Source organism: Siphateles boraxobius, unplaced genomic scaffold (genome assembly GCF_051911475.1).
Source record: "Siphateles boraxobius isolate OS27281-9 unplaced genomic scaffold, OSU_SipBor_1 68, whole genome shotgun sequence".
In the NCBI taxonomy this organism is placed as follows: Eukaryota; Metazoa; Chordata; class Actinopteri; order Cypriniformes; family Leuciscidae; genus Siphateles; species Siphateles boraxobius.
In genome coordinates this window covers 6,228,033-6,253,653 of record NW_027509195.1, presented here as the reverse complement: position 1 = coordinate 6,253,653, position 25,621 = coordinate 6,228,033, and the positions used below count along the sequence as shown (strand labels likewise).

General features: G+C 42.3%; 1 protein-coding gene across 1 annotated transcript in view; it reads right to left on the bottom strand.

Moving 5' to 3' along the window:
• Nucleotides 1–24,718, bottom strand: part of ntsr1 (neurotensin receptor 1 (high affinity)) — a 42,984-nt gene extending 18,266 nt beyond the window's left edge. Inside the window, exon 1 of the mRNA XM_077214284.1 lies at nt 23,905–24,718. Within this exon, the coding sequence (XP_077070399.1) occupies nt 23,905–24,564 (660 nt within the window). The 5' untranslated portion in view covers nt 24,565–24,718. The remainder of the gene's footprint in view (nt 1–23,904) is intronic.
• Nucleotides 24,719–25,621: the final 903 nt, after the last annotated feature.

Here is a 25,621-nt window from a genome sequence, read left to right as displayed (position 1 = left end):
ATCTGTCATTAAACTGGTCTTTTGTTCCTTTTTTCTTTTTTCTCTTTTTTTTTACTGTTGCCAAAGCAAGTTAATCTCATGTGATCTGCCAATCTGCACTGCATGAAAAAAACAGAGATTAAGCCAAGACTATTGAAATACTCCTCAGCACTAATTTAGCATAACATGGTGTTGGTTTAGGCAGTCATGTTAAATTGGTGTTGAAACGATGACTGGAGTTTAAGATTCCAGCACTGTTCCTTCCAGACTGAGAAAGATAAAAGAGATCAGAAGAAAAATATCAAAAAACCATTGAAGGGAAAGAAGATGTGAATATTTAGAGTATTTTAATGAGGAAGGTCAGAGCTGTTAAAATTGAACATGAGGATTTTTTTTTTTTTTTTTTTTTTTTGCTTGTTACTGCAAGATTGAACCAGAACTATTCATTAAATCTAAATGGGACTAAAGCAAACATTACTTTAGGAGTTCACTGATAAGAGGATTTGGGTGCTAACATTGCTGTGTGTTTTTTTTTTTTTTACACACAGACACAGACCCAGACACACACACAGACACTGGGAGAGATTGGGGGTTAGGTTTTTGAACCAACCTAACCCTTGCTCAAGGGAACCTCAGTGGGTATTGAGGGTGGAAGAGATTGCTGTTCATTCACTCCCCCCACCCACATTTTCCTGCTGGTATTGAGAATTGAACCTGCAACCTTCAAGTTAGGTTTGACTAACCATTAGGACACGACTGCCCCACAGAGGATGGGAATATCTTGTCTTTTATGAGGAAAGTCAGAAATGTTAAAACTGTGTTAAAGCTTACAAGATAAGACCAGTATAATGCAATTATCATGACAATTGATAACATAACAGTTTAGACACATACATCAATATATCCAAATCACCTTTATTAATTTTAATAAATAAACAAGTTAAAGATGCCTACTAATATATAGATGAAAAGCAGTACATGAAAAGTATGTCTGTATATCAGTATAACTGCATGCTGTCTTACTAATCATGTTTGTAAGATCAGTACTCCCACTGAGCAAAAATGAGAATGCAGAGAAGAATCCTTTGTGTGTTTATGAAGACACACACAGAAGCATAAGTAAGATTTCGGTCTGCATTATGTAAAGAACCAATGGGTACATTGGCAAACAAATTTAATTTCTTTAGGGATTCTTTGGCTGAGTTTAGTAAGATGCAAAGGCCAGACCCAGCATAATTGATCAAGTCAAAAATGTATCTATTATTCGATTATGGCAAGGAGACAGTCACGAAAATGTCATGCTTTTATATTTATTGATTTCCCAGGCATCATAGATGGAATGTTATGCTGTGATTGCACAGACCATTTAAACTCCCCTGCAAAGACCCTATCTCCATGGAAACCACAGAGGCTATTTAAAGGGACATTCGGCAACTATTTCAACTTAATAAAACCGTTTAGAAATCATTTGGATGGTTTAACGTTCATTTGGATGGTTTGGATTGGATTAACGTCCCGGTATGTTGGAAATAGGAAGTCTCGTGAGAAGCGAGAACGAGCGAGAAACACAAACTGCTTTAGGACAATTCAACATAAACACGGCCTCAATGTGTATGATGTATTACCCACATCGGTAGACATAGCTCCACACAATAAAGTTGTCCGGCTCCCATAATAACAAATGCACATGAGCAGCGGTAGAAAGGGGGAGGAGGGTGCTGCAAGTGAATTTTTTTACGACATTGTTGTGAAATATACGCCTCACAGCTGTAGGGGGAGCTCGTTGCCGAATGCCCCTTTAAAAGTTTTCAACCACCTTATAAAATGGCCAAAAGGCTTATTTGAGAAAGCTCAAATTTATCTGAATGACAGAGTTGGTATAAAGGAGTGACACTGGCCACATATTTCAATGCAGGACTTATTTGCAAATACACCTAAAGGTATAAGTGCAAAGTATTTTATGCTTGTTGTTGTGATTCTTGTTTAATTATTAATAAAATATGCCCTCATTGTTGACCCAGGTCGGTCTGCTCTGTATGAATTCAAGCTGTGTCTAAGAATGCCCAGGAAAATGACATTCCAGTATTATTTCTCCATCAAAGCTTTCTTGCAGGTACATCTCACTTAGGCACAGTGCACATGCACTCTCGAATAAACAAACAAATCATGTGGCAAATCAAATTCCGTTCAAGTGTCTACTTGTCAAGGAGCCTGTTCTCAGGTTCCTGCAGTCCTGCGTGGATTATCTACACCTTGACAGAAGATGCTCACTTTGTTTGTATCTGTGTGTGTATTTCGTCTGGAAACTGAAGCAGCAGAACAGCTTGATCATGGCTCAGTCTTATGGCTCAGTCAAGTGTTTCATAAAAACATATTTAGAAAATTAGGGCTGTAGAACAATAGAAAAAAGCATCCAAATAATTTCATGAAACCCTAATGAATTATATAAATTAAAAATTATGGTATTATTGATGTACATTTTATGAGAAATACACATTATTGTCCAAAACACATTATTGTGGCGGATAAGTAAAGCAGACATCACAAAAAGTCAAATTTCTAATTCAGTTTAGTTTTTTTTCCTTTTTTCTCAGCACTGTAAAGTGCTAGGGGAGAATAAAACAAGTTTAATGACTCTTCAAAATCCTAGAGGTTTGCTAGAGGGGCATGGTTTGCAGAACTTTGCACACTGGATGTTTTAAATAAGAAAACGTCTTTGTTACGCATGTAACCCTAGTTCCCTGATAGCGAACAAAGCGCTGCGTCGAACGCTGTGGGAACGCCCCTCGTTGTGCGTCATGAAGCACGTATGGAATCAGCCCAATGGAGACATGGAACGTCATAGGCGGGTGACGTCATCGACCAGGAAACTATAAATCACCCCAAAAACACAAGCGCATCAGCTAATGATAGGCCTGAAGGAAGTGCTAACGGGAATGCCGGGAGTATGATGCCGGGAGTAAATGAGGATGACTTGACTATGGCGGAACGACGCAGCGTCTCGTTCCCTATCAGGGAACTAGGGTTACATACGTAACAGAGATGTTCCCTTTCAAGGAAACTTCGAGCTGCGTTGAATATGTGGGAATGTGAGAACTAGCGCACAGAGGACGAGAGCACCTGTGCCACAGGGGTAGAGTTTAAGGCTAGGTCATAGAACTTAATAAAAGTATGCGGTGAAGACCATCCAGCCACATCACAAACATCACTCAGTGAAACTCCTGACAATAAAGCTTTAGAAGCAGCCATACTCCTGGTAGAGTGGCCTCGTACAGCCAAAGGTGAAGGCTGACCAGCCGACTCATAAGCAAGTGAGATAGCCTCGACCACCCACTTGCTCATTCTTTGTTTAGACGCGGGACACCCTTTCCTAGGTGGCCCAAAGCACACAAATAGTTGTTCTGATTTCCTCCACAGGGCAGCTCTGTGGACATAAGCGTCTAACGCCCTAACAGGGCAGAGTAAATTAAGTTTCTCCTGGTCCGACGACAAAAAAGGAGGAGGACAGAAAGCCTGCAGAGCTGTAGGTCTAACAACATTAGTACCTTGGGAACGTAACCTGGTCTAGGATGCAGAAAAGCCTTAACCATGCCAGGCGAAAATTCCAAGCACGAGGGTGAAACTGACAGAGCCTGTAAATCTCTGATTCTTTTTAGTGAGGAGATAGCAAGAAGAAAGAAAGATAGTTTTAAAGGTGAGAAACTTCTCAGGAACTTCTTCGATAGGTTCAAAGGGAGCTAGGGAAAGACCTTCTAATACAATGGCCAGATCCCAGGTCGGCACCCTCGTACGAACTGCTGGGCTCAGCCTCAAAGTGCCACGAAGGAAACGTGGCGCTTCCTCGTGGATGGAGTTCTGGAGTGAAGAATGGTCTCAACAATCTCGGTTAAGAGACCTAATTTTATGAGCTGGGCCCCCTCAGAGGCCAAGCCAACAGTTTCCACAATTCTGGGCGGGGGTGAAATATCGTGCCGCCTGCCTGAGAGAGTAGATCCCTCCTGACCGGGAGCTCCAAAGGAGAGCCGTCCAGGAGAGAAATCAGGTCCGCAAACCATACTCTGGCCGGCCAGAACAGGGCTACTAGTAGAAGGCTGGCCCGTCCCGGCGAACCCTCTCCAGAACTCCTGGTAGCAGAGCAATCGGGGGAAAGGAGTACAGACGTGACCTCGGCCACGGCTGCACCATAGCGTCCAACCCCAGAGGGGCTGGATGACTGATGGAGAACCACAGATGACAATGCGTGGTCTCATTGGAAGCGAATAGGTCCACCTCGGCGCAACCAAAACTCAACCAAAGGAGCTCCACCACCCTGGGGTGGAGTCTCCATTCCCTCGGCCTCGGCCCCTGCCTCGACAGGGAGTCTGCTACCACATTCAAATACCCCGGAAGATACATTGCTCTCAGTGATAGTAACTTCCCTTGGGACCACAGGAGGATCTGAAGGGCCAACTTGTAAAGCCGGCAAGACCGCAGGCCCCCTTGATGATTTATATAAGAGACCACCGACGTGTTGTCTGACTGAACTAACACATGATGACCTCTCAGGTCTGCTAGGAAGTGTTTCAGAGCCTAAAACACCGCCAACATCTCTAGACAATTTATATGCCATGATAGATGATGGTCCTGCCACAGACCTTGGGCTGGACAACCACTCATGACCGCCCCCCACCCTGTGAGGGAAGCATCCGTCATTAGCGTTACGCGACGACAAAGAGCCCCCAGCACAGGACCTTTGGATAGGAACCATGTTTCTTTCCACATGACCAGAGCACGAAGGCAGCGCCGCGTGATTTTAATCGTGCAGAGCGGATTTCCACTCGGGGAGAATCCCTTGGTCCTGAGCCACCACTGTAGCGGTCTCATGTACAACAGGCCGCAAGGTATAACATTAGACGCTGCTGCCATCAGACCCAACAGTCTCTGAAACTGCTTTACAGTGAGTAACTGGTCTAGTTTTACTTGTTTCACAGCTGAGAGAATCGAAGCGATGCAGGTCGGAAGAGAGTCGCGCCCGCATCGAAACCGAATCCCAAACGACACCCAGAAAAGTGGTCTTCTGAGAAGGAGATAAAACACTTTTCTTTGCGTTCAGCCTCAACCCCAACTGTCTGATATGAGCGAGAACGACATCTCGATGCCGAACTGCCATATGCTCTGTCTGAGCTAAAATCAACCAATCGTCGATGTAATTGAGGATGCGAATGCCCTGAAGCCTCAGAGGCACTAATGCCGTATCCATGCATTTCGTGAAAGTGCGGGGAAATAAAGCTAGGCCAAACGGAAGAACCCTGTACTGGTACGCCACGCCGCCGAAGCTGAACCTCAGGAACTTCCTGTGTTGTGGAAGGATGGAAATGTGTAAGTACGCGTCCTTTAGATCTATCGTGACAAACCAGTCCTCGGATCTGATTTGTGACACGATCTACTTGATAGTGAGCATCCTGAATTTTAGCTTCCCGACCGAGCGATTCAATAGGCGCAGGTCTAAAATTGGATGCAACCCCCCCATTCTTCTTTGGAACGATGAAATATCGGCTGTAATAACCTGACAAACTGGGAGGAGGGTACCGTTCTATTTCCTCCTTTTGAAGGAGCGTTTTCACCTCTTGTTCCATGACCAAAGCCTGCTCGGGGCCCACCACTGTGGGCAGAACCCCTCTGAATTTTGGTGGACGACACCTGAATTGGATAGCATAATCTTCTTTTAGTGTCTGCAGGACCCAATGAGATATTCTTGGAAGGCTTTTCCACTCTGCCAGAAATTCTACTAAGGGTACCAGTCTCTCGAGACTGGCCTCTGGTGTAACTTGAGCAGCAAACGCAGCGCCCTGTAACGGCGCACCGGCAGGGAACAACTGGTTTAACTGCTCTGAGACCCTCCTCAGAGGGAGCGAGCGTCCCTCGGGAAAGTGCTCGCTGGGACCGTCTGCGCCCCGGCATGAAGGCGGGGTTGGCAGAACGGGCCCCTGAGGGCACCGAGGAAGAATGGGCACCGTAAAAAGAGGTGAACACCTTTCCGCCTCGGTGGGGACCACCCTCAGTGTCCTGCATGCCGTGGCGTCAGGACTTCTTCTTAGCCGAAGTCATCTTAGCTAATATATCTGTCCTCAGATCAGTTCTATTACTGGAAGGTTTCGGCTGAGCCCACTGTCCAGCAGGGGGAGCACGAGACGCGACACTCTGCTTCTGCTGCGCCCTATGTGATGAGCTTGCAGACGGCCGAGGCTGCTTCCGCCCAGCAGCCCCAGGGACATGAACTTTTAAAGGGAGAAATTTCTTAAAACCTGCTCTTTGCTTTTTCTCCTCCTGGAATTTATCAATTACAGAATTCACAGCATCACCAAATAAACCCAGGGGGGAGAGAGGAGCGTCTAAAAGGAAAGCTTTTTCTTTTTCTTTTATATTTGTCTGATTCAACCACAAATGTCTTTCTGCAGCCACCAGGGCTGCCATAGATCGACCCAGTAGCTTGGCCGACTCTCTGGTGGCACGCAGGGATAAATCAGCAGCCTGACGCAGTTCGCGAACTACATCAGCACCGACCTCCTCACTCTCACTCACGTCCCTCTGCAGGTCAGCCTGGTATGCCTGCAAGATGGACACAGTATGCAGACATGACGCAGCAAGACCTGCTGCCAAATACGCTTTACCCACCAAAGCCGAGGTATTTCTTATGGGCTTGGTGGGTAATGCTGGTGCCTTAAAAGATGATGCAGCCTCGGAAGAGAGATGGCTTGCAAGCGTCTCTTCCACGCGAGGCATAGCACCATAACCGTGTGATTTAGCCCCCACAATATTTGAATATGTTGAAGTCTGGGGACTAAACACTCTATATGACACCGGTTTTCTCCACGATCTCGACACATCAGTGTGGAGATCGGGAAAAAAACGGCAGGCACCGGCGTGGAGGCACTCGTGACGGCAAAAATCTCTCATCTAATTTTGATTTAGAAACAGACTCCTGTCTAGTCACTGGCCATTCAATGCTGAGTTTTTCTACAGCTCTTGTTAATACCTCGACTAGCTCATCACTTTCGGGAGTGTAAGGTGGCGAATCCTCCACATCTCCACCAATGCTAACAACATCCAGCTCCTCGGAACTGGACAGTTGCAGTACTGGTGCCTCAGCCCGAGCGGAAGAAACCGCAGCGCGTGCTTCCGAACCCGGGACGGATCTCACGGGTGAAGGGAGACATAAGGCAGAGCCCGTCTCTAACCCCGCTGAGAGATCCATCTGCGATCCCAACGTTAAGCGGCGCCGCTCAGCCTCGGCAGAAGTGGGACCTGAACCGCGGGGAGCGCGCACCGAACCGCCCTCCTCGGAGAGTGCCCGGCGGGAGCGGAGCGTCCTTAGTGGCAGACGCTCGCAATGCTCACAATCAGCTCCCTCGAGAGCTGACTGGGCATGTTGCACTCCCAAACAAACAACACAAAGTACATGTGTATCCCCTCTCGTTAGATAGCGCGAGCAGGGAGGGACACACTTCCTAAACTGCTGTTTGTTCGCAATAACCCTCTCAAATATATATATATATATATATATATTAGGGCTGTCAATCGATTAAAAAATTTAATCTAATTAATTACATACTCTGTAATTAATTAATCTAAATTAATCGCATACACAATCTTACAATGTTTACATGGTACAATTTCTGGTAAGCTACGTTTTTATTATTATTGCTTGACACAAATTTCACGATTTCAATTTAATTTAATTATTGTGATTTGATGCAATATTGACTCATTTGGATAAATATTAGGTACACAAGATAGGCATTCATTTTTCTCAAGAAAAAAAAAATCTCACCCAATGCTGTAAAAATACAGAGAGCCATATCAGCTGGTAGTATTTAAGGTTAAAAATAGCTCAAATTAAATATAATGCGTGTTTGTTACAAATAACAACTTTGATATAAGTAAAAATATAATACATACGTAATATAGTAGTAGGCTGCATAAATTTTGAAAAATACTCTCTATAGCTCTTTTTTTATAGCCAACTATAAATGACAATGGCTTTCCTGAGGAAACTTATGGCTAAATGTTATGTGACATAATTGTTCTACAGCTGTTTTATTGACCTCTTTTCGCGGTTGAAAAACACTGATTGATCGAGGAATATACATTTCGGTAAGTTTTAGACTGCCCTACTGTATCTTTCAACATTGGTCAATCGTGTTTATTTACTATTAGCTAGAGATGATCGGTTCACGTGCCGCTATAGGAATCTGTCATGTCACATTTACAAGCGCCAAAACGGTATTGTTTGATTTCGCAAAGGTCAAAACGGAATGGATTAATCTGCGTTATTTTTTTTAACGCGTTATTTCTTCTCAGATTAATTAATCGAAATTAACGCGTTATTTTGACAGCCCTAATATATATATGTATATGTGTGTGTCAGGTTGTGTGCAGGTAGCTGAAGACAAGGATGCAGGAACTTCAAAGTAGTTGATTTATTTACAAAATTAACTTCAGGAACATACAGGGCGGAACTGTCGGACCTTCGGGCGTCCAGGGCGGAGATGTCGGACCCTCGGGCGTCCAGGGCGGAGATGTCGGAGCCTCGGGCGTCCAGGGCGGAGATTTCGGACCCTCGGGCGTCCAGGGCGGAGCTGTGGGACCCTCGAACGTCCAGGGCGGAGATGGCGGACCCTTGGGCGTCCAGGGCGGAGATGTGGGATCCTAGGGTGTCCAGGACGGAGCTGTCGGACCCTCGGGCGTCCAGGGCGGAGCTGTCGGACCCTCGGGCGTCCATGGCGGTGAGGACCCTTCGGGTGGCCATGGCGGTGAGGACCCTTCTGGTGGGCGCCCTACCCCAAAATTTTAATGGGGAAATTGACAGGAAAGGGGGGATCCGGCAGCAAAGAGGGTCTTGGGCTGGGCAGGACCCGCGGCAAAGGAAACTCTGGGCTGGACAGGACTGGCGCAGGATCAGTGGGCTCTGGTGCAGGATCAGTGGGCTCTGGTGCAGGATCAGTGGGCTCTGGTGCAGGATCAGTGGGCTCTGGCGCAGGATCAACGGGCTCTGGCGCAGGATCAACGGGCTCTGGCGCAGGATCAACGGGCTCTGGCGCAGGATCAACGGGCTCTGGCGCAGGATCAACGGGCTCTGGCGCAGGATCAACGGGCTCGGAACTGGACGAGGCCAGCACATCATGGGACTCGGAACTGGACGGGGCCAGCACATCATGGGACTCGGAACTGGACGGGACCAGCACATCATGGGACTCGGAACTGGACGGGACCAGCACATCATGGGACTTGGAACTGGACGGGACCAGCACATCATGGGACTCGGAACTGGACGGGGTCAGCACATCATGGGACTCGGAACTGGACGGGACCAGCACATCATGGGACTCGGAACTGGAATCATGGGCCAGAGCTGATGTGCGTGTAGCCCACACACACAGAATCGCCGTAGACATCACAATCAGCGCTGTGTCTTCTCGTGTGGACTCAGTGTGGTGTGCTCAGGCTCTGGTGGGCAGGCGATGGGCTCGGGCGCTGGCGGGCAGGCGATTGGCTCCGGTTCTGGCGAACAGGTGACAGGCTCTGGCTTTTGCTCGAAGACTGGTTCTGGCTCTTGCTCGACAAGGCGGATGAGAAGAGGATTGGGCTGGACGCAGAGATGTTGACGCTGGAAAAGTCTAGACCCATATCCTCCCCTGTGACCTCCACGGATCCCCCGGAAAATCGCTTTGTGGGTTCCCACAAAGGCCTGTTTATCGAACTCCATGTTCGACTGGAGGCTTACACTGGAGGCTTTCTTTTTTTTTTTTTTTGCAGTGGGTTGGTCGTTCTGTCAGGTTGTGTGCAGGTAGCTGAGGACGAGGATGCAGGAACTTCAAAGTAGTTGATTTATTTACAAAATTAACTTCAGGAACATACAGGAACAAAATAACAAACTCCAGGAATTCAGTAACACAACCAGGGCCGGACTGGGACACAATTTCAGGCCGGGAAATCCTACACCCATCCAGGCCATCCACCCAAATAAAATTTTGAAACACGGACAACCCTGTTTTTACATTTATTTCACAGTATGACCACAACATAAAAACATAAACACCAAACCTAGAAGTAAAGCAGTCCTACTATCAAATGGGTCTGCATATAACGTTATACAAGCATTTGAAGGTCAGCAGGTTGCGTAAGACTTTTTAATTAAATAAATGTATTTGATAAAATTATTAATAAAAATATTTTTTATTACCTTATTAAATGTATGAATCACCTTTCATGTCAAATTCTTACATTTGATCAATAAATTCAGTTATAATAATAAGACACTATAGGGCTGTTACCCATCAAATTTAATAATTTGCACTGCAACTGCAATAAATGATGTTATGAGATTGATGTTTTAAATAAATGTTTGAATATACAAATTAAAAAAATGCAATACTTAAACATTAAACTAAACCGCCAATAGGTGGCGGCAAGTGACCGTCTTAATTAGTGACTCATTGAGTCAATCATACAAAAGATTTGTTCAAAACGCTGAATCATTCAGTAACAAAACACCGCTGCTGTTGCTTTCCTTTGGAACTATTTTCGTTGGTGAAATAGAACAAAAACAGTTAATATTGTTTGTGTCTAAAATGTAAGTAACTTAATATTAAATATAAACTATGCTACTTGTTTATTGAACAATAAATTCAATGTAACATTTTCAATCGTGATAATATTCAGCAAAACACCTCCCTTAGTTGTGTTATGTTAAACTAAAGCATATGTTATAAATAAAATAAAAAAACAATTCGAATTTTTACCTCAGTAGCCTACATTTCTTCTGTGAGTTTTCTGTGTGCTGTTTCACTCATTTGTTTTGATTTCTCTACGAATGTAGACGAGTTAACAAAGAAAAAAGTACAGTATTTACAGATGAAACTGACCTGCACTTGAAGGCCTGAACAGGCAGTAATTTTACAACATTTTGCTGCTTCTTTTTGGAGTGCTTTCTCTTTCTTTCCCCTTTCCCTCTCTGCTCCACCTGGCCGTTTTCTCTCCATCATCGGGCGCTGCTCGCATTTTTTGTTTAACCGTTTGGCTGAGGCGTAAAGTCAAATTATAAGTTAGCCTTGCCAGTCAAGACTAACAGATTCGTGATTTTATTTATTAATAATAATAATAATAATTTTATTGAATGACGAATTCGAAAATGATCACTGGTAACGGTAGTAATATAAAATAATAATAAAAAATAAATATAAAAAAGGCTGGCTGGCAGCAGCCCAAATTAGTCGCCAGGCCACCGGGAATTCTTCCAGTGCTCCCGATGGCAAGTCCGGGCCTGAACACAACCATACAAGGACGACGACCAACAAACACTGAGGGAAAACACAAGGCTTAAAAGAACTGGGACTAACTGGGACTAATTAACTGACACAGGTGAAGAAACTGAACACAAACGAGGAGCGGGAAAAACTAACAGGACTAAACCAAAATCACAAAGACAGGGGGAAACAAGATCACAGAACATAACTAAACACATAGAAAACGTGACAATATATACTGTATATATATTACAGTCCTCCACAGTGACGCCGAAAAGGCCACCTTGTGAGATCAGAGCATAGAGAAGGGACACTTGGCGATATCTCAGACCTCTGCAAGGTTTAGCCAGGGGTGCTTCTGGACCACCGAGGTCCAACGCTTTGACTTAATCTCAGTCAACACACGCAGCTCAACCCCGGTTAAGAACTACCCTCCTGCATTATGAGTGTTTTGGCCTTCCATAGTTTCAGGGTGGCCATCACATGCAGCGTAGAGGTGGCCTGCGCATAGCACTGCCACCCCACCACCGAGGGTAGTGAGAGAGAATTTTTTTTTTTTTCTGGAAATGCTAGGTCCCCCATGAGAAGGACAAGCAATCCCATTCGTAAGCTGCCAGGCATGCAAGACTGTGAACATGGCTGTCAAACTCGATGGCACACGGTGCGCTGCACACTCATGCCCTTACGAGAAAGGGAAGACGAACAATGCACCAATGTGGCCATGTTCTCCTGAGAGAACATGAACCACCCACGAATGGTTCATTCGTGACGTAATGAACACATGCTTGCGCACATAATTGCCACATGCTTGCGATGCGCTAGAGGAGTGAGGGGCCCGAGGAGGTGGTCTCGTCGGAGAACGCTCACTGTAATCCTTAGATCACCAGTGCTATTAGCCAAAGTAGCCCTTTTCTGGTGGCCACCAGAAGAGGAACTAGATTGGGGAATAGATATATCTTTGGGGCGTTTTTGACACAACGGGCTTGTCAGTGATGTGTAACTTTATCTCAGTGTTCGGTACAACTATCGTGACTGAAACATGTCCTGTCATGTCAGTAATGATTCTAGCAGTAGTTGAAGGATACCTAAGAATTAGTTGTATGTTTATGTTTATTGCAGTACGAAAATGTTTTATGCTAAGCAAAAATAAAAAGCAAAAATAAGAGATCAGATAACATCAATTACAGTATTCATATGATTCCAAGAACACAAGGTGAGATGTTACTATCCTTTGTGCAAGCACTTCCAAGAGTTCATGAACAGTGAGCCTGATGAAATTTGTGGGGCGCATCGTGAAATTTGGGGAGCGCATCGTCAGTTGTGTACCTTTGGTTCCTAGGGTGTTTCGGCCTTTCACACTATACACCCTCCCCACAGGCGGCCAGCGACAGGGTGATCAATCCTACGCTTGCGTCCCATTCCCAATTAGTCATAGGAGTTGCCTTGTTGTTGATAGCCAACATCCCATGGGACTATGCATGGCAGGGGCGTCCTCCTCCCTGAGTCAAGCATTGTTGACCGCATACCTCCTGGCCCTCTCACTTCAGGGCCCAGCTGGGGTCTTTCCCCTTCATCCAGAGCCACTGACTGCTACCTTCTGCTGCCTCCGATACAGCTCTGATTGCCGAACGCTGGCTCTGGCCCTTGATTCCCACGTCTTTAAGCAGTCTGGTTGTAGATGTTGCCACAAAACCTCTGCAGCCCACCTCCACTGGTCGGACTTCTGTGTTCCAACCACGATGCCGTGCTTCGGTAGCTAGATTGCCATAGCGCAGATGTTTTCGCTCACAAGCCTCACCTACTGAGTCCTCCCAGGGTACTGTGAGCTCAATAATGAAGACCTTCTTGAGTGAACTGGACCAGAGCACCATGTCAGGTCTTAGGGTGGTGGTTACGATCTCCGGAGGGAACACAAGTTGGCGACCAATGTCAGCTAGCATTTTCCAGTCACGGGCCAAGTGCAGCTGTTCTCGCTCTGATGGTGTAGAGCTGCTCTTCAGTGGTTCTGCACCTTCACGGACAAAAGTCGTCCGTAAGGGGTGTGATGCTGCTGGGGGTGGTAGGGAGTTGGTGGCAGCTCGCTTGTCCTCCAGAGCGGACGCAAGGTTTTTTAGGACTTGGTTGTGACGCCACACTTGGTTGTGTGTAGCTCCCTTGGGTGAGGCTTGTTTTACACCCTGTGAGAATATGCCTGAGGTTGGCTGGCATGGAACAGAGGGCACAGTCCGGATCTTCACCATACCATTGGTGAAGATTAACTGGTGTTGGAAGGACGTCATATGTTGCTCTGATGGAAAAGCTCAACCGCCTCACTTCCATGGCCCACAGATCCTTCCAGCTAATCTTCCTCTTCTCCACACTGTCCCATCGAGTCCACTGTCCCTGTTTGGCAAGAGAGACTGCCTTGGCCCACCCTGCAGCCTCCTCCTGATGGCGTACTTCCTGCACTACCATCTGCCGCCGCTATGTTGCAGTGGCCTTACTCCAAACAGCACGGCTTGTTAACCCAAGGCCTCCTCTCCCTTGCTGAACATGACCCACAATATCAGCATGTCTGAGGGCTGTTGTTGCCTCCTGGACTGCTTTTCCTGGCCTCCATTTACGACCAGTTGCCAAGGTCGGTGCGTTGTTACTCACCACTGGGTCTCGAGATTCATTCAGTGTCATCTGGAGCCTGGTTTTTGCACACTTGAATTCCTCTGTTAGACTGGTGAGGGTCAGCTTGAGGAGACCATCTCCATAGAGGCCTATGGTGGTAAGGCATCGTGGAACTCCGAGCCACTTCTTTAAGTAGCCTGTGACTCCTCTTTCCATCTTCTCAACTATTGAGATTGGAACCTCATACACTACTAGGGGCCACAACATCCGGGGTAGAAGACCAAACTGCAGACACCAGGCCTTTAACTTTCCAGGTAGCTGGGTGTTGTCGATGGACTGTAGGCTACTACTGATGTCTTTGCGCAACTGTTGCACCTGGTCTTTGTCCTTCAGGTTTGCATCATACCACCTTCCAAGGCTTTTTACTGGCTGCTCAGACACTGTTGGGATTTGGTCATCTCCGATGAAGAATTTCAAGTCAGAGAGTACTCCCTTCACAATCGAGATGCTGCGTGATTTAGATGGTTTTATTTTCATACGGGCCCAGCTGATGTTCTCCTCGAGTTTTCTGAGCAGTCTCCTGGTGCATGGAACAGTGGTGGTCAATGTTGTAATGTCATCCATGTAGGCTCTGAGTGGAGGGAGACGGAAGCCAGAGTCGACTCGCTGTCCACCAGCAACCCATTTTGAGGATCTGATGATAACCTCCGTTGCCATTATAAATGCTAGCGGAGAAATTGTACATCCCGCCATTATACCTACATTCAGGCATTGCAATGAGGTGGTGAACTCTGAGGTGGTGAAAGAGAACTGCAGATCCTGGAAGTATCCACAGGAGTTTATGGGGCACAGAACCAAATGCATTTGGCGAGGTCGAGGAAAACTACATGGAGGTCCCTTTTTGTCATTTAGGGCAATGACCCTAAAGAAGATTTTACCCTCGGCATTCAGTAAGGAAATTGGTCGGAATTGGCTGATGTTCACTGCATCCTTCTCCTTAGGGATCAGGACCCCGCCTGCCCTAAACCTCACTTTGGGTATTATCTTCTTTTGCCAAGCCGTTCTCATAAGCCTCCAGAGGAACCTCAGGACGTCTGGTACGCACCAGACTTATACACTTTGTACAGGACTCCATTTGGCCCCGGGGCTGATGCTGATCTTGCCCGTCGAACTATGCTTTCCACCTCTTTCCATGTCGGTGGGCTGGTCTCAATATGATGTTCCGGGGGTTCAATGGGTGGGATATCTGATGGAATGGCCAGATGTTCATGTCGCTTTGAGTCAAAGTTTGTTATTCTCAGGTGCTCCTCTAGGTCTTTCTTTGTTGTATTTAGAGCTCCACTTTTTTCCTTCGTGAAGAGACTTTTAAGGAACTTGAAGGGATCTTTATAGAATCGAGTTCTAGTTTGCTCTTTCTTCCTTCTGCGTTTCCGTAGGTTCTCTGCTCTACGGAGGGATGCCAACCGGGTTTTAATGTCAGCCTGAAGTGCCTCTATGCCCTCCTTTTCCACCTCTGAGCCCTTCTTCCACTGTTTCGTAAGCTGTCTCCTTTCTTGAACGAGGCGCTTGAGTTCTTGTTGCCTCCTGGAAACTGGTGGGGTTGGAACCTTTCTCCCGCCTTTTGCCTCTTGCACTCCAAAACTTTCTACCCCATATTCATAAATGATATCCCCCATCCTTTCCAACTTCTTCTCCACTGTGCCTCGAAGTTTTTCGAGGATCAAGGTAAGGTCAGTATTCACTGTTTCCCACAACTTTGGGCGCCAGGCCACTTCACATACGATCTGTGCCCTGGCAGTCTCCTCTCGACTGCAGGTCTGGGAGGTTGGGTGAGTTCCACTCCTGTTGTTGGTTCCACCTCAGTTGTTACTTCAGTGCTTGAGTTTACATCCTCCATGACAGTGGTACTGATGCACTGCAAGCTATGGTTTGGTGGATCCTCAACCCATGGTGTGCATGCATTTGCAAGATGTAGCCTAAAAAGTATTGTGCTGGTATTGTGTTACCATTCATCTTCATGCAGTTATAACTATTTTTTTTTTACATTACTTCTTAATCAGTAACAAGTAATCCAGGTGTAACTTAGTGTTAGCACGTTAACTGTAACACCTGCGTACATAGTTTTTAATAACACAATAACCATAACACGTTGTTCATTATAAACGTGGGATTATGAATTATATTGAGAACGTCGTAACGTTACAGAGAAAACATGCCGTGATATACCCTGAGTGTAAACATTAGCCGCATTCATCGTGAAGCGTGCAAGCGATTTGCAAAGATTAATATGTATCGTAAAAGGTTAATAAAACTTTATACTCGATTTGAGACAGGAGAATACATATAAGGAGATTAAAACAAAAACACTGGATGGATTTTTATCATTATATGATGGTTGTGTACAGGCACTGCCAACACACATTGCAGTACAATCAACTTGTAAAAGTGCATGTACCATTATGACCCCTTTAACATCAAAACATAAACATATGAATTATACTAACATCTCGTGATAAGTTCTAACACTTCCTTTGGTCCTATGTCTGAAGATGACAAAAACTTCCATTACTGATTCTAACAATAAATCTAAATTGAGCTTACTTCCTTTTTCTTCTAGGATGTAGCAGACAAACACTAACCTCCTACCTTTTGACTTAAAATAACTTATGTCAAAAGGAACTTTGAAATTGGACTAACCGTTATATTGTGAAATGATTGATTAAAATATTAACCCCTCACAATGTTTTTGATGATACAGGATATTTTTGCTGATGTTACTAACAAAAGGTGACGCCGAATGGGGGGACTTGCTTTGACAATGTAACCAATCGTGAAGATGGAGAGCGTGATATGTTAGTCATGATGATTCTGTTTTGAGATGTCTGGGTTTGAGAACTTGTGGTGATGTATCATGTTACATTATAAAAACTGTTGTATTTAGTGTTCACTGGTGGGTCTGTTTGTGTTGGCTGTAGTCGACTGTAGACTCGCTGGAGTATAGGATTTTAGACGGACGCTGTAGTCGACTGTAGACTCGCTGAAGTTTAGGTAAAAGGCTGTAGTCGACTGTAGACTCGCCAAAGTGTAAGTTAGAGTAGTTTTAGGGAAAAATCTACAACAGTGGTCATCAGTATATTGCATTTTAAACATTTATTTTATTGAGCAGGTTAACTTTACTGATATCGTTCTTTTAAAAAATTGTGAGACCACAATCAGTGGAATTGATTACACAAGCTTTGAGAGAGATTATTAGGCAACAATTTATTCAAATTCAGCTAACTACATCCACAAAATTACAACTAGCTAGTCAATGCAGCTTATCCATTGACTAATACTATAATTTTTCTGGAATGTTTTTCCTCCCTTGTTTGTTAGATTAATATTCTGATCAGCTGCCAGTTTATTTTTGTTTTTACCATCAATAGATTTCCAAGATATACCTCAGTCAACACAGTCTGGTCCCAATAGGCGACATCATCAAACTGAAAACCCCACAAATGGAAAATACAACAGAGAGAGAGGAGAGGTTCTTATGAAACAGGTGATGAATAGACTAATGGAGCAACATGCACAGTGGTGTGTGTTAATAAAACACAGTTGCACAGTTGTAGCAATGTAATAGGTTGGAGTTCAAATGAGCTCTTTGTGCCTTGTACACATTTGTTCAAGTCGTGCAATGTTTGATTTAACCAATTAATGACCCTTAGAGGCTCTAATGAAGTAATTAGCTAAATCTTTGGCCAGTGGTGTGTAGCTGCAACCTGCACGTGTGGTCCTTAAGTGTTATGAGCAATGCTAATTCATATTTGTTTGCTTCAGATAGCAGCATGTCCATTGTGTGTGTTAAAGCTGAGGCTGGATTAGTGAGGTTTCTATGGTTACTAACGGCACACTGTTTGCTTATTTGTAGTCTTTTGTCTCTTATGCAATGTTCTTCTCATAATCTTAATTTTCTCTCTTATCAAATCCACATTTAATGTCACAAATGAGCCAGTGTCTCTGCATTTAAAATAGGGCAATTTTACATTAAAGTGACTGAAAACATGTTCAACAAGTTTACTGTCTTCTGACATGTTTCTGGTCTTATTGGATTGAACAGTACATTGCTTCAAAGAAAAACTTTGTCTTTGTAATTTTGCATTATAATATAATAACTTCTCAACTCCTCCTCTGAAATGACTTTTTGTGCTGCTGTCATTCAGGCTGTGCTATTTTTGTCATCGCTCATGGCATAATATCTTAATGAGTTTTAAAATTGTAGCATTTCTCAAGCACGCTGTGAATGATTACGTCTGTGAATTATTTGGTTCTTCTTGCTACATCTGGATGGAACAAAGTCAATACAGTTTCCTCTAATTTCTTTAGTGTTGAGGTAAACCAAATGCTGAGCCACATTTTAAACAAGCTTGCATGGCAGGATTAACAATATTTACAAGACTATATAGTATAGTCAAAAATGTGACTTGCAACACTATATCTGGTTTATAGAGCAGTACTGTGGCTCTGGGTAACTTTAATTGTGACAAAAATGAGGAGGCATGAAAAAGACAAGCTTTCAGGCCTTTAAAAACATTCAGGACTAGTGCCACCGTAAGGTAAGAAAAATATTAAACTTTCAACACTTGTCATATTATTTACTGTCTGAAAGTTATAATTTCTCTTCTTTCTTTTGGCCTCAATTCCATCTCTCCTCCACTCTTCTCCTCAAAATCTTGGCTGAGGTTTCTTTTATCTGCCAGACATCTCTCTGCCTGTCAGTATCTATTGCCCTGACGTCTGTGAAGGTGTCTGGAGTAAAGAGTTGATTGTTTTGAAGTACTTGGACTGTGTAATTCACACTTTGGATAGGATGTTGGTCAAAAGTAGCAGCATACCTTGCCACTCAAGGCCACTGAAAATTAACTAAAAATGCAACTGACTGACATTTTACAGGTTCACTGAAAGTATAGTGTATTGTGTCGCTTTCGCTCCCACCACAAATTCACTTGACAAAAATTGACAAAACTCTAAAATTATGAGGTAATCAGTTGTATTATATTTTAAGTTAAGAAATAGCAGGACTGGTAGATTTTTATTTTGTACTCATACATTTTACTTGCTCTTAACTTGAAATATTTGAGTAAGCTAATTCATACATTTAACTTAAAAATACCATGTAATCCGGAAACTTGGCTAGTTTAAACTAGCTAATTGGTAGCACAATGCTTTGGTAGCATTAACATAGCATGGCATAATAATTACTGAATGAGTAAACATATATCTGTTTTCAAACTAAGCTAATGCTCACTCGTGGCTATGATGGTAACCCCCCAAAAAACCCATCATTACAGCAAAACATTAAACACTACTAAATCTCTCACTCAACATTAATCTTGCTCAAAAATATATAGCACTTAATTTTAGAATTTAGGCTACCCTCCCTTTCGAGTGTCATGGCAAAGCATGCTGGGATATAGAAATCCCAGCCCAGTTTCAGTTAAATTTAAGTTTGTCTAAATTAAAAGAAACAATTTCATAAAACTCAAAACAATTAAATAATTCAGATTACTAAAAATTTCAATACTCACAAATACTCAAAAGAAAAAGAAAGTTCAAATACCCATAAAAGTTAATTTGAACTAATTTGTTTAATTTAAGTTTACTCAAACCAATAAATTATTATTTTAAATTATTGAGCATTGTGGTTTACAGCTCTCAAGCACACATGCTGCTAAACTCCCTTGCTGTGTTTTCCTGGCTGACAGTAAAAATCCCTGGCACGGCAGATCTATATGAGGGACACAGATGCTTCACAACATGTAATTATAGCTTCATGAATGAACTGTTGTGCAGAGGAAACAGTTATTTACAAAGTGTATTTGTACTGACCTACACTTGCCTGGGAAGCATACACTAAAACAATTTTAAAAAATGCACCAAAGCCCCCATCTTACACAACCGTCTGTCTCTCTCTCTCAACAGCAGATATACTCGTCAGTACACTGTGAACAGAGACATCACGTCATCTCTATCTTTGCTGATTCCAGAGCTCACTGACACGTGTCATCTTACATTTATTTCCGGTTGTGCTTAAGCGCAAATATATATGTTTGTGTTGGCAGTCTGGGCTAGTTTTGATATTATTTTTGTTGAGACAGTTGCAGCTGACAATTACATTCATTATTAGTCTCAAATAAATCATATTTAAATAACATTAAATATTTTACAGAGGAGGCTTTCTTACAACTGAGCAAGATAAAGGGAACATTGCAAGGGTTTCCTGCTGAAAAATCCAGCAGTTTTGCTTGAGAACAGCATGTTGGTCCACCAGCTATACCAGCACTATACTAGTATAAACCACCTTGGACCAACATGCTGGTTTATGATGTATATTTCAGCAGGGTTGCAAGAAAAAATAGATAGTATTCTATTTTAATAACACTACATTTGTTTTTTTTTATTTCTTACTCGTAAACACTATGGGCTCTCAATAGAATAATGATCTCTGACCAGAAAGCAGAACAAAAGAATACAATCATATGTAAAATCAGTCCATCTCTACCTTTTTTCATGGTTAGAAGAGCTCTAAACACCTGCCAGAACAAAGTGCCAGTCCAATATCTACTATCCGCCAGTTATCCTCGCCAACATCATACACTGTCTGCTGCTATATATATGCCAGTCTCACTTTACTTGTATATTTCTATACACATAATTTCAAGTGAGGTTCTGGATTATTTTCAGGTGTAGACTGTGCAATAGAAAGATCAGAATAACAAACAGAAGGGGATGAACCAGTAGAAAGGCACCATGCTCTTATTCAAGAAAACATTACTGAACCGAAAGATGCAGTAAAATACATATTTATGTTTACACTTTATGTGGCAAGGTTGTATCACATCACAAAAAGCAATAAAAGACCATTTATGTTTTCTTTCTGCAATCATTTTGTTTCCCACGGAGCACTAGAATTTCAGGTATTGCTATAGCAGTGTATACTGGATGGTAGGTATTTCATTGTACATTGTGAAACCTTCTGTATATGAAAGAGGACATCTAGGGGTTTTCTGTGGTAACCAATTTGCCAAGACTGAAACATGATAAACCGTTTGTCCTGTAGCAATAAGCTGCTATTGCAACTATCTTTCTTTTGACTGGAAAATCTCAGGATGATACACACACTCAGCACCGACTGATGGAATTTGTCAGAACCAATTCATCTCGTATTCATACGCACTTTATTCTCTCTCACTTTCCAGCTTTTTTGCAGCTTTGCCTCTGTTTCGGTGTGCATTCATGTTCTACTTTTCTCTTTATTTTTTTGCCGTCTGATTCAGATTGTGACTCACTGACTGTTTCCGCCATCCTATGAGTTCCAATTATCCACAGGCATTTCATATTTGCTGTAATATTATGCCATTTAAAATTAAGGATAATTTTAATACATTATTTTGCCTCTTATGCTACTCCCCAGGTGTTCTCTATTCAGTCTCACTCTGTTGTTGTTGTTGTTGTTGTTGTTGTTGTTGTTGTTGTTGTTGTTGTTGTTGTTGTTGTTGTTGTTTCAAATGTAGAAAGATGGAAAGCTGAGTTTTACAAGCAGGAGACCTCCTGTCCTTGTAAATGGATTGTGTTCCAGACTAAATTAGATTCACTGGTGTAATAGAAAAGAATAAGGCAGGCACAAGTTTAAGGTCTACAAGAACAGTTTTCCAAGAATCAAAGCATAAATCTCAATTTTCAGGCAATTAGGATTTACTTTAGGGAACGGTCAAGTGCATTCCATTTTCGTAAGATAGAAATCCTTATTTTGAAGCAAATCCTGGCACTTGTTACTTAAACTAATATACAAAAAATCCCTTAAGAGTCATATTGGTTGTAGGCTTGTATTTTCAAGAAACTGAGTAGTTAATTTCATTAGAATCACTGATTTATTTTGACTTTCATGACCATCAGTGCTCACAACAGAAGCAATACAGACCCTGCTGCTCCTCATTTTAATGTGTTTGACTAATGAAGACATTAACATTTAATTTGCAAATCCAACAAAATCAAAGGGGCATAATACATATTAATTAATATACCCACTGCTCTTGTGGTTTAGAATAAAATACACAGCAAAATGTTTTCAATTCAACTGAATTAATCTACTGCATTAGTTTAAACCAGCTAAAGTTACTTTTTTAGGATCAGATCGAAGAAATAGCTACTTAAGTTAAAATTAACGCATTTTAAAAGTGTGCTTGATAAGTTTTTGTTTATGTTTGCCTGTTTTATTTTTATTTATTTTTTTCCAGGGGTTTTGGACGTCAGGACTGCTTGTTTAGAATTTTTTTATTTTTCCACTCATTCTGTTTGGACTGGTGATAGTGAATCAACATGTTTCGACTTACTGACATTTTGTCAACTTGGGAGTCAAATTTTATGTTTGACTGCTTGTTAGAACATTTTATTTTCATCTCACACATATTCGATTTAAAGTATCTGTTTGTTATGCTTTGTTAACCCTTTGGGTTACACTTTATTTCGACGATCCACTTTAGACATTCTACTACCTATAACTTTGCAACTACATGTCAACTAACTCTCATTAGAGTATTAGTAGACTGTTGAGTACTGTACTTAAGTACAATTTTTGAGTATCTGTACTTTTTGAAACTTTTTACTTTAACTTCACTACATTTGAAAGACAAATATCATACTTTTTACTCCACTACATTTCATTCAAGGTCCTTGAGTAGAAAGTAGTAACGTCAGTCGGGATGACATTGGTTGCAGAGGTTGCATTTTGGTTGGAAATGACCCGATGTCGGGTTGACGTCATTATTCAGTTACCTAAAGTTAGGAGAATGTCTGTGGACTTTCAAAATAAAGTTATATAATGCTTTGTACAGTAAATTACCTTGATACCTGTCTGGAAGCTTGTTTCCACCACAGAATAAAAATAAAAAAGGTAATTGCCCACTTTCTATCTCACAATTCAGACTTTTTTCTCGCAATTGCAAATTTACATCACACAATTCAGATTTTTTTTCTCAGAATTACGTGATATAAACTAGCAATTACGAGTTACTTTTTTTCTCAGAATTGTGAGATAAAAAGTCACAATTACCTTTTTATTTGTTTATTCTGTGGCAGAAATAAGCTTCCATAGAAAGCAATATATAAAGTAAAAGTTATTATTATTATCATCATCCTTTTTTTAGTAGCTGTGATGCTGCTGGTCACGTGATGTGGCCAATGATGGAGCAACCTGCTCCATAAAGAATAAAACAATATTTGTATTGTTAGTATTTTTTTTAAACTGATATGAGTGGAGTCTTCATCTCACGTGAGCCTATTGCTTATTTATTACAAAAAAACAAAAAACAAAATCTGATTGCAAACTTTTTACAATATTGAACTGCCATAACTAGTTAAATCAGCTTAATGTTTCTAGTGGAAATTCGTGTTGGATATTGAACCTGTTCGTTTAAAGTGGACCATCGAAATAAAGTGATACCATTCTTTGTGCAGTATATTGCATTGATGCCTGTCTGAAAGCACTATATATAAAGTAAAAGCGACTATAATTTTCATCATTACTATTTGTATCAGTAGTCGGTGATGCTGCTGGTCAGTGATCTTGCTCATGATGGCGCGACCCTCTTTTTAATAAAGAATAAATCAAGATTTTTATATATTTTTTGAAAACTGATAGGCTATGAATGGAGTATTTCCCCCCATGTGGAACGGCATTATTTATCAAAAGTTCTGAGTATTTTTTTATTAGCAAAAAAGAAAAGAAAAAAAGAAAAGAAAAACTAAGCACACACTTTTTACAATGTTGAAATTCGTGTTGGATGTTGACAATTTTCCTTTAAAAATGATTAGGAATTAACCAGCGACGCTATGCAACAGGTTGTTCCTTATGATAAGACAATTTTGCTTGTAGTAGCTATTATGAGAAAAAAATAAAGGCAATACAAACTATAACCAAATCAATACAGAAATATATAAGGAATAATCCACTCAATGACATTAAATTTAATCCACGCAAGGAAAGAGAGCTGTGCGCGCTCACCTGTAGAACGGTTTTAGCAGTTATCGAGGACACGATTGTGGTGCATATAAATTCATCCTTCATCAGTCGCTGTCCCATGGTGAAAAGCATCGGAGTAGCCAGGAGGAAAGACGCGATCCACATGGCGCTGATGAGTTTCTTGGTGCGGCTCCGCGACATAATGCTCTTCGCCTTGAACGGGTGGCAGATGGCCATGAAGCGCTCCACGCTCAGGCTGGCGATATTGAATGCCGTCGCATACGAGCAGCCGTCCCGCAGAAAGTAGTACCCTTTACAAACAGCCTCCCCAAAAGCCCACGGGTGATGAACCCAGATGAAGTTGTATAACTCGATGGGCATGCAGAGGATCAAGATGAGCAGGTCGGATATGGCCAGACTCGCCAGGTGATAGTGCACCGTACTCTGGAGGTTTTGGAGGGATTTTTTCGTGAGAAGTGTGTAAAGGGTGATCGAGTTACCCAAACACCCGATTAAAAACAATATCACATAAATCACAGTGACGAAAACTTTAGAATAGATGTCTGTATTCACGTCCAAATCCTCTTCGGAGACGTGCTCCGTTTCATTGTCCAGAAATGGCTGAGACCTGTTCACCGAAGAGAGAAGTTTCTGCGTTAAGATGCCCAAGTTGCGCCCTGGTAGCGTAGTATTAACCTCCATGGTAGTCGTTAAATATCAACACATAATAAAAACGAATGCCAAATTAATACCGCGTTCCTAGTGTTTCACATTTGTACATTTGAAGAGCTATGCGTAAAGCAGGTGACATAGCTGGCCAGTGGCCACTGCTCTAAACTTACTCTCACAGGTCTGTGAAAGCGAAAAGTCCAGACGCTTTTATATGATGAGGAGGCGTACGAAGACAAACCTTGAGCAATGACGCAGTGCCATTTAACGATTGGTGTATTTCTATTGAGAGGCTGGGCTACCTTGAACACATTTATAGAGTCTCAGTTCTGACTGCTTTATTGAAATGTCCTGAATTTAGGCATAAAAAGCAACGGGTTTTAAAATATGCTGGATACTGATTTTACATTTTCCTTGACTGTAAAATATTATAATGATTATTTTCTAGCATTTTTGTTTCCATTTTTCCATCCAATTTGTAACTATAATACCTGTCATTTCCAGTCCACTTTATGAATGTTCAGCGTTTCTTAATTTTTAACTGAATTATAAATGGTCAAAAAAAATCGGTACCTACTGTACTCATCAATGGTTGCCCCTTATGCTCCACTTTAATTTTGGCTGCTTAAAAATTATGGTATCAGACTTTAGTTCTCGGCTTGAGTAGAGTGAAAAAATGTCTGCTACAAAATCGCATTCTGTCTTGAGTAGGTAATTATATTGAAAAAGTACTTAATTCACGACTGCTAAAGAATTATGTTCTATGTAGTATGAACGTGTGTAGTATGAAAGTAATCTAGACATACAACATTCGCCCTGCTGTTATTATCATATGACAGACAAGCATCAGTTGTGTCGCTTCACTGCCTTTCACAAATCCTCTCCCGTGGCCTCATGGGATAGTAAAGCATCCATTGTATGTACACTTCAGAATCTCACCGGAAGAAGTAGGCTGATGCAGAAGAAGTGATTCAGATGCAGCCATAGTCAAAATTGTGACTATGAAAAAGTATTTTTATAGAAATTATTATATTAGCTCATTGATGAGACAGTAGAAAGACAAAACAGGGGCCCAGCAATGTAGTAAACA